Genomic DNA, 10,396 nt, shown 5'->3' with positions numbered 1-10,396 from the left:
CTTTGCTAAGTTTTGAAGAGCCTAGAATTTTTGGTTTTTGGCAAGATTTCTTGGCTAGAAGACTTTGGCTCTGAGCTTTCACTCTGGGATCTTCTGGAAAAAAAAATGCTTCCAAATGTGTCATAAAAGGCTAATCTGTTTTCAATAATGTTGTTTAATCTAGCGTGTTTTTTTTTTTTTGGATTGCAAACTGTAGCCTAAAGGTCTGATTTGGGGAGGGTGGGAAGATGCAAAGTATGGAACTGTTCTCTAAACTGGTCTGAAGTTTGTCAGTAATTCAGACTGCTGCTATAAGAAAGGAAAAAGAACTGGTCTGAATCACACAAGTCTCCTTCCCCCCCCCCCCCCCCCCCCCCCCGTGACAGTAGTTTCGCACCTTTTTTTTGTTCCCAGATAACAGAACTCCATTACCCATGTTTATTCAGTGACAGGCTTTGCTTTTGTTTTAGGTGGGAGTTTTCTAAGCAGAATAGTGCTGAATGGGGCCTTGGCTGCAGGAGTAAATTGGTTGCATTTCTAGTCCTGGGGAGCCAGCAGGGCCTGAACTGTAAATAAGAAAGAATAGCCTGTGTACACTCTACATACTACCCTCTTGTGCTATAAGGGCACAACTAATCTTTCTATACCTGCAGGGCTTGTTTTGAAATTTACCTTTTATCACTTCAGTTATCCATGCTTACTGATCTCCAACTTGAGACTCTGCACAGAATGAGCTCAGATTATGAAACAGCACCAGTCACTAATGGAGCACATCTATTTTTGCAGGATGGTGCTACAACCTGTCATAAGAGATGTAATTTAAGAGGATGATAGGTCATTTTGGTACTGCCTCTGCTTGTTATTGTTCAAGGCAAGGGTAAGATTGGAAAAAAAATGTGTAATGAACATTACTAAATGCATAACTTTCTTAAAAACATTTTATTTTATTAACTTACACTTTTGTAGCTAAAGAATGTTTTTCTGTATTCAAACAATTTCAATATAGTAACCTTTAAGACAAAACACATGGAAGTCGATCCTTTCTTAACAGAGAAAGGAGAATACAGTCCATTATTTCATACCATTTTACATTGTCTGTGGTAGCAGAGCATGGTACCCAGCCATTCCTGTCTGCCTGCAACCACCCTTTCACTACTGCTGTTATAGCAGAACTAGGTGTTTGCTTAACATTATCAGTGAAGAAATCAAAAACAAAACTCCTGTTCATAATTCAGAAGGTTTCTTTGAGTGCAAGTTCTGCTAATTTATCTTCTTTGGAAAGCCAAAGCAGCACTGTGATCCTTAAAACAACACTGTCTAGAAGTACAGAGTGAAGCAGCTCCCTCAGCCTGTTCTGAAGAAGGCTGCCCCAACTGAAGTGACTTTAAAAAAAACTTCTGTGGCAGCTGTTGCTCCCTTGTCTTGGAAGAATTTCCATCTTGGTTGGAGGGCTTCATTCAGCTTTAAAAAAGCTAAATTAAGTGTCTAACACTCATTGATCCACAGTAAAAAATAAAGGGACAACTTAAAGTTTTGCAACAGTGAGGTATAAAAGAGTGAAACAGCTGATTTTTGCTTGTGTCCCTATCTTTGAAAAAAATCACTTATACACTCACCAGATGTGGTCTATGGTTTCTAGCCTCAGAAAATTCTGAATATTGATGCCATTACAGAAAGACTTTAGGGTTATTCAGACAATGTGCTAGATGTACTAGCAGTATTCTCCTGGGCAGGGAGGGCAACTTCTTTTATGTCTTGCAGTAGCTCAATCTGGTTATCCAATTTTTTTCTGGTTTCCAGAAGTTCCTGAATTTTTTCTTCTGTCCCTGTGATGAAGAAGGGAGGGATAAAAAAATTCTTAAGCATATTATTAATTTATAATGTTACATATGCATTAACACTATGGTGCAGAAGTTACCAACACTTAACTGTAATAAAACTTCTACCTTTCTGAAGCAAAGTCCTTAGCCTAACACCTTGCCTTTTTGGTCTCCCATTAAGAGATGGACTGTGTGGTATATATGAAGGAGAGCAGAGTATTGAAGTATTCAAAGAAGACAGCAGGTAGTAAAGCTAGTTGTTTGTTATTTGTCTTCCATCACGCTAACTGCCAAATCTCAAAACTAGCTATATTACAGACTTAATTTGAACCATCAAAATAAATGTATAAGAAGTTACTTAGTTTTGTTACTAACACAATGTTATTTTATACAGACTTAACTGTTCCATTTTCAGGATCCATTTGGATGAGGACTCCTCTGCTAAAAACGTGTTTTAAATGTTTATAATTTAATGTTTATAATTTAATGTTATAAATGTAAATAATTTCTTTGAATTGGACATTTGGAGCAAGTTTAGAAACCTAATGGACTGACTTTTGAAAACAAAAATGCTTAAACCTAAAAGAAATGGGTTGGACAGCTGAATGCAGCAGCTCGATTCTCAAAAACACAGCTTACCTCTCTTAGTGCATCTAAGTTCTTGCTGTTGGATAGCTGCCTGCCTTCTGTGAAGCTGCTTACTGGCACTACACTGATGGGTTAACAAAGTTCTTTCCCTTATTGTATTTGCAAAGCCCTGCCTAGCTGGGTTTCTACTTATCTTTACCACTTTCATTTGCCTGAGGTTAAAAAGGCTATTGAAATCAATAAGTAAGTTTGGTAACATACCTTGCTACAATCTGAAAGCATTACCAAAGTAGTAAGGAACAGTATTTTCTTACTTTTAAGTTGTAACTGAAGCAATTGCTTTGTTTAGTAGCGAAAAATGCAGGTGTTGGTGACCTGGTAGAACAACAACAAGTGTTTTTCCTCAACATGCATGAGAATACCAGAGTTAAATTTTCAGTAAGGGGCAGATGTATTTTGTTCAAACCTGAATCCATTTTTCTTTCTTGAACAGGAAAGAAAATAGATGGAAAGAGGTCTCCAAAATTGTAATGGACAGAGTAGAGAGGGTAGCTCCAGCTCCAGTTTACCCCTGTTCATTTTGAATTAGAGGCAGAACCAACCCTAAACTGTGATTTCTTCAATGAAGAAAAGCCTTTGGCCTCTGCTTTCCTTTTCTCTCCCTCCCCCCGCCAAAAGCCCAGGAAGTTACTGCTGTCACTTTTATGTGTGTATGGAAGAGTATATACATGCACACACTTCTACAATAATTTTAAAATACATTATCAAGTAAGGTTGCCTGCTGAAAACTGGTAGCCAGAATTATTGTTGAAAACCATGGCTATCAGTTCATTAAAGAGGGATTCAACTCCTCACCCTAGTTCTGACTGGAAAAGCAAATAACCTCTCTCCCTATTTTTCTATGCAGTCAGCTGTCACCTAGGATTCACAGTCCATCTCATGGGTGTCCCAGCCTACACCCATTGCTTGGCAGCGCCAGCTCAACTGTCTTCAAGACTGTAATGGAAATCAGAGTCTTCTCCCTTGCTTGCCAAGGGCTGTCTTTATGACATTTCTATTTGGTATCAAGTACGTGTGGTTAGAAGAACTCTCAGGCACGCGTTTGAAGAAAAAGCTGGACTGTATGAGTAGGAGCTGAAAAAGCTGGACTGTATGAGTAGGACCCCAACAAATAAATTATTTGCAATGAACAAAACAGAGCAGACATGACCATTGTGCTATTTTGTTCAACTTATGGTGAACCACAGATGGAAACCACACAGTTCTGTTCCTCTTCCAAAACCATCTAGCAGAAATAGATTTAGTCCAGTGACGAGAATAATTGGCATATAGGAGAGCTTCCACAGGAAGACAAATCAACAGAATGGAAACCTTTTACCTCAAAGAAGAGGTGACCTAAAGGAAAAGGATAAATATCTCTGAAACAGCAGAAATGGCACAAGGAAGATGGAATGGTGAGCAACTGTTCCATGTTCATAAGAGAAGAGCTAAGGCACTCTCAATGAAGTTACCGCAGAGCAGATTTAAAACAGGGAAGTTGTAGCTTTTAAATCGACCTAACTGAATTGCAGAATTCATTGCTGCAGATGCCCTGAAAACAAATATTAGCAGGGAGTTCAAAAGCTACTAGATGGACTGCTAACCAGTGAAAAGAAGATTGAAGATGATCTAGGTGTCACACAAAGCTGAGCGCGAGACAACAGAGCAGAAAGCAAAACTACAAGGAAGTCACTTCTCCTTTGCAGGATAGAATAGAATCTCCAACCTAGAATTCTGAAATCATTGATGAAGTAATGGCAGGTCCCATATGAAATATTTTAAATACAGCAAGTTTGGAGTAAAACTGCATAGTAGAGGACCACTGTTTAAGACCTATATAAAAAAGGGATTTAAAAAAAGCCATTTCAACAATTACAGTTTGTAGTACTCTTTCTGTACTGCTGCATAAGGCTTTAGAAGTTCTGCAAGATCAAAAATGTGGGGGGAAAAAAAAAAAAAGATTAAAGGTAAAGTGTGTCCGATGGCTTAAAATAACCAGTTGCAGGAGAAAGAAAACACAGTATTTAGTCATTCTGGACTTTATATACATTTGATCCATCACAGAGACTTACTTGCTAAGAGCTTGGAAGATAGATTGGGACAAAAAAGCTAGCGACTTCCATCCCTGCAGTTTCACTTGCAACTAACCTACTTTTTCTTTTCTTCTTTGACCAATTCATTATGAGAGCTCCTCTTGGATCAGTCTTGAAACCAACCTTGATACATACTTTCATTATTGACCTTGAAATTGAAAGTTGGAGTACATGTATGATGTTTGCTGATGGTATCAGAAAAAAAGATTTTTGTAGTACAGGAAGAACTGAGTGCCTGAAGTAGTGGGGAATTAGAAAGGGTACAACACATGGCTGTGCACATAGGTGCCAATATCAAGAGTTTCTCCTGTAAGCTGAGAAGAGGATGAACTAATTGATGCAGCTGTGAAAGTAGTAAGCGTGATCCAAGGCTGTGTCACATGAGGAATTATGAGCGGGTATGTATTAATGCCCTCAGATGAGGCACCTTGTCTAAGTAATCTGTAACACCACTCCCATTCCCAAAGCAGGAATTCAAATGTGAGAACAGGAGACTGAAGAGAGGCACCTGGCTTGTTCTGTCTAGTGAAGTGAAGGCTAAAGGGCAATATGTTTGTTAGTCCTCTTTAAATACATCAGGATAGGTGGAACGGGGGAACAGCAAACATAAGGTACAAGAAAGCACTGAACCTCAATGTTAGCTAATTTACACCAATTTCCCTTTTGCCATGAATAAATTAAAGCAGAAGTTAGAACAAGGTTGTCAACTATTTGAGGGAAATGTGAGCAAGAGATCTACCTATTTGAAAAACAGTATTCGCCTTTTTGCTTGCAATAGCTGAAACCAAAGTCATGCCCCAGAGGTTCCTTCTACACCAGTGATCCCAAATGACTGCTCTTGCACTTGCTTTCATTTCATTCTTCAAGCATTTCCAACTTGTTTTTCAAAGCATGCTACAGCTGACCTCAGTTCTGGTTACATTCTGCTCATAATGCTTAATGCTCTTACAGCAACATAGTAGCCAGCCTAAACAGTGTTCATAGAAAAGGAACAAAGTTTTAACAGAAACAAGTTGCTGAAGGGAGGCTGCTGAGAAGCCTCCCCACACAGGAAGAGAAGGAACCTGCAGAAAAGGGCTATGAGCACACCCTTGCAGGAGAGGGAAGTTCCTCTGCAGTTGAGACCTTTTGGTCCTTCATAGCAAAGACCTTTTGGTCCTTTAAAGCTGTGGAACTGAGACTTACCTCCCCCTTCGTGTCAGGCAACCAAACTGTATTTCCAAAGATTCAAGTATCAATGCCTTTTCCTCAGTAATTTATGTAATGTTGAGAAAAAGTTCCCTGGAATTTTAATTTTAAGTGATCATGTTATCAAAATCCTCAGAAGAATAACCTGAATGCCAAAAACCACACTAAGTGCTACTAATCTGACAGCTTATTTCACATACCTGAATGAATATTTGTCAGTATGTTTTCAAACAGTCCACAGTCAAAGAGCGACATTACTGTTTCTTCATACTCTGAGGATAAAGATAATTTGATTTACTGTTACACAGTAGACGTTTACAGTACATTTTAGTTAACACAGAGCCCTGATTAGAAGTAGCACAAAATAATAATTACTTATTTTATATTATGCAAATTACTTGAAGTTTTAAGATAAACAAAGATACAGGAAAAAGACTTCCTTTTCATATAGCCTGTACTGAGAAAGAAGGGTCAATTTGCCAACTCTGCTTTCTTTAGTTTCATATAGGAAACTAGAAAGAGGACCTACATGGCATTCCTGTTCCAAGTCTGCCCCACTTTAACACAGTTCATTTACACTAGGACATCTTTGACTGAGTACTCTGCAATTTACTTACAGTCCTGACATGCTGGAGTGAAATATGACTTATGTGTAACGGCAGGGCCAACAGTGCCAATTCCTCTTCACAGATAACATGGCACTGACACGCTCAGCACAAACACCTAACGGGCGTTTGCCTTTCTAATACCATAAAATCGTTTTTCTCGGAACACTGCTATTGCTGTTTTAATGTTAAAAATCAGCCCAGATTTACACCTTGATTTCATAATTGAGCCTTCCAATGAAACAAAATACAAAATGCCTACAGAGCTCTCATGACTTTTAAGAGGTTTGCTTAATGTTGAAGTCCTCTGAAACCCTAATATGCTCTGGACTTCCTCACTGCTTCTAGCAGCTGTTGTCATGTGACACCCGAGCTGCGCTTGTGAAGAAGATTTAGTCAGGTGGGACATCTCACTTTTCAGGTATGTGCTTTAGTTACTTTGCATAAATTAGCATTCTTAATACAAAGCTATAGTATTCAGAACTTTGTTCTCCTGTTGTCCCCCCAGCTTTACAAGGTCTGAAATTTCCTTGAACTGTTTTGTGGACAAAGCAACATGAGCGTGGAATCTTCCAAGAACAAAATGTTTCATGTAAGCTGGTTCTTCAACCAATTAAACCCCCAAATGCACGCTAATATTTGATATTAAATTTCTAAGTAATCATCCAATTAATTCATTATAAGACTTAAAACATATACACTCAGGTATTTTTCCATCAAAAGAGAGTGCTGGTATTAATAGACAGCTGGTCCCTCTATGAGGCCATAGGAGCAGCATAAATTTATGATCCCAATAAAACTTTCCTGTTCTCTCCAGCACCTCTCTTTTCTTCAGTACCTAGGAGAAGAGATCCAGGCCTGGTGGCTAATCTACATATGTTTACACCCAGGGGTAGAAGGCAGCTTTCACAAATTCCAGGGTTAGAAGGCCTTACTAGGGCATGCTGAGCAGGCAGCTCTTCCCCTGTACTGACACAGGTAAAAATTCTCTGTGGGGCTGCAGAACTAAGAAAGGACACAGTTATCTAAGACTTTTAAGAAACATCCTCAAGAAGGTGACCCAGCACCAAGTACCTGGCATTCAGATCAGTATTTCAGCTGTGAGAGTAGAATTCCCCATGGTCTGCTGTACCTGTTTCCGAAGTGTTGTCATCCATCAGCTTTTCCTGAGCCAGGTGAAGCGTGTCCAGCATCTCTTCAAATATGTCATCCAAAAGCCCCGCCTGTTTGCACTTCCTAAGAAAGTCTATTCGTACTGTTAAAACAGAACGAAAAGCGATCCTGAGCACAGCTGCATGCATGGTCCTTTTCATATCAACTGTAGCAGCTCTCACTTGTCCTCTCCTGAAAGTGACTAAAAATTTAGTTAAGTCCCCCCCCTCGACACTAACAGACCTTATGCCAATATCTGGCTCCTTAACTCTATCCGCTCAGCCCTCTTCAGTGAAGACGATTAATAACAGTCAGGCTAATGTTAACATTGCACTGCGTGTAAAGTTACATAAGCTCTAGATTTGGCTTCGCTGATTAAAAGTGAACATCAGCGCAACTCTAAGTGCACCATTCCTAAAGCCTCCTGATACCCCTTAGTTTGGAAAGCAGGTGATCACCGTGTTCTTTTTTCCATCCCCAGCACCACACCAGGGACTGAACAGGCTACCGCATAGAAAACATTGCAAGTAAGCCGATATTGGATTTGGTAAGAGAACTGAGGTTACTCTTATTCCAACTGATGCAGGCATTAATTTAGTTTATTATAGCCCATTTTATATGTCTTTATAACTGTAGTAAAAAAAAAAAAAAAAGGAGGGGGGCAGAAAAAGAACACTATGTAGCCACCCACAGTTACAATACCACATCCACATACTGAGTATAGCCATGGGAAGGTGGATAAACGCCACTAATGTCTTCCAAACTGGCCGCATAATCCTAATGTACAGTTACCGCAGGACTTTTTGGGTAACATGAAAACTGCAGAACTGAAGGATTGGTCCAGCAGTTCATTTCCATATTATAATGGCATAGTTATGCAGTAAAGTAAAAAACAGGATGCTGTAAGGAATATAGCAATATAGAACAGATTCAGAAGGAAGCATAAGATGGCATGCAGTTGGCAGCAATAACTGTAGCAGCATTTTGAAGGCCTGATAACTGCACACACTTGCAAGTGTGCTGAATGTCCTCTTTTACCTATGTCCTGCTTATGCTCTCAAGCCCCTGCTCCTGCTAACACATCCTTTGTCCATTTAGATCACCATCTTGCAGATCTGTGCCCCTCGCCTCCTTCAAGAGAGGCTTAGTGCAAGAAGACTGAGGTGAAGAAAGAAAATTCCCTTTTGAATTTATCCCTTTTGATAACGGAGAGGGAGGAAAAGGGTCAGGCTGAGGCATCTCAGGCTGAGGCATCTGTGTTTCCTGGAGGCATACAGTTGAACACAGCAGCCAACTAGAGCAGAGGGATTATAAAAAATCCCTGGTGAATAACTGGCTCACGTCAGATAGTAAATCTCAGCCAAAACACAGAGATTTTGCTTGCTGCACAATTACAGAAAACCTGCACAGTCATCCTGCAATATCAGACTCTCACCCCCTTGTCAGAACACAGAGTTACTTGTCCCAGAAAAATAATAAAAAGATGTTTGCAATAACATTTTTAATCAAACATCTCCAAGCTCTGAATTTCAGCATAACAGATCACAGTATCATCTAGTTGTTCTGCAAAGTAAGTCGCACCTTTTTGCCTGTTTTTTCTTTTTAGTATTCGTAAACTGTTTTCTTCTTCCGTCTCTTCTGTGCTCTATAAAAAAAAAAAGTTTTACATCATATTGACATTAACTGTAAATCTTACCTCTTTATTAATAGAGAGAGAAAAAGCATTCCATGTTTCAGTGACTATAGCCAGTTTTCCCACACACTTAAATGTTCTAGAAAGGACTACTGTTACAATCAGTTTTTTGAAAAGGGAAGCAAAAATATCTGTTTAAGAAAAGTTCAATAACTGGGACACCACCCTTCTGTATTATTATTATTGCATTTGCCCAGTATATTCCAATAGCACAGATGTCACCAAATGACTACTGCTAAAACCCAAAACAAATGACGTTAATTCTCCAGACTAGATGTACTGCTTAAAAGGATTTGAGAGGAGAGGCAGAATGTTTTTTTTTTTTTCCTTCAGACTGGATGGAGTGATTCTCTGCTGTTCTAAGTCATCCCACAGTACTACAAATTGCTCTTAAACGTTGCCACAAAACACCAATGTAAAAATGCACTGCTTACATGACGCTAAACAATTTACCCTGCAGCAACTAAACATACCTGGAGCCCTGGAATTTATTTGCAGTGTTTGCATTGCAAATTGAATACCAAGATTGCTGAGGCTGGAAAGCAGCAGAAATAGCACTTTATCCTGGAAATCTCAATTATAATACCAGAAAATTAAGTGGATTTACAGCTGAAAAATTCTTGGGGACAAACAACCTACTAATAAAAATGCTGCTGCATGAAAGCTGCAAAGAGCCTCTTTGTTCCCTCACATGACCTCCATTTAATCTCCAAGTTCTGTGAGCAGCAGAAATTTTTCCTAAAAAAGGCTGGATGCCACTTCCTCTGCAAAGGCAAAATCCTGATCCCTACCAGTCAATAGGAGTTTGCAAGCATACTTCAAGGGAGCCAACAGAACCACCTCAAACTCAAAATAAGCTCCATTTAAAAGTCTTTTAACGACTATACCTTAAAAAAAAAAAAAAAAAAAAAAAAGAAAAGAATACCCCTGCAACCAGAGGGCTGTTCTATCCTGATAACTCCTGAGCCCTTGGGAATGCTATTTTCATAGACAAAGCTGTGAGAACTGCCTGATCTAGAATGAAAATATGCCACTTTACTTTGAGCGCAGGCTCACAAAAGAGTAAGTGCTTGTTTAAAAGGCCAAGTGACTCATCAAAAGCAGTTTTCATGGAAACGGTGTCAAGCCCCAGGCAAATCTGAGGGCTTTAGAACTTCAGAAGAAAAACAGCCCTCAAGGGGAAGCTCTTTCTGTTCCCGTCAAGATCACGGCCACTGGGTCAGTCTTCATTCAGAGGGC

General features: G+C 39.4%; 1 protein-coding gene across 1 annotated transcript in view; it reads right to left on the bottom strand.

Moving 5' to 3' along the window:
• Positions 1–906: 906 nt before the first annotated feature.
• Positions 907–10,396, bottom strand: part of SETDB2 (SET domain bifurcated histone lysine methyltransferase 2) — a 48,143-nt gene continuing 38,653 nt past the window's right edge. The window contains exons 22-25 of the mRNA XM_009678643.2: positions 9,046–9,109; positions 7,445–7,567; positions 5,908–5,979; positions 907–1,805 (exon numbers count right to left, since the gene is read on the bottom strand). Coding sequence (XP_009676938.2) covers positions 1,666–1,805; positions 5,908–5,979; positions 7,445–7,567; positions 9,046–9,109 — 399 coding nt within the window. The 3' untranslated portion in view covers positions 907–1,665. The remainder of the gene's footprint in view (positions 1,806–5,907; positions 5,980–7,444; positions 7,568–9,045; positions 9,110–10,396) is intronic.

This window comes from Struthio camelus, chromosome 1, assembly GCF_040807025.1.
Source record: "Struthio camelus isolate bStrCam1 chromosome 1, bStrCam1.hap1, whole genome shotgun sequence".
Taxonomy (NCBI): Eukaryota; Metazoa; Chordata; class Aves; order Struthioniformes; family Struthionidae; genus Struthio; species Struthio camelus.
The sequence above is the reverse complement of the archived record's forward strand: the minus strand, read 5'-3'. Positions and strand labels throughout refer to the sequence as shown.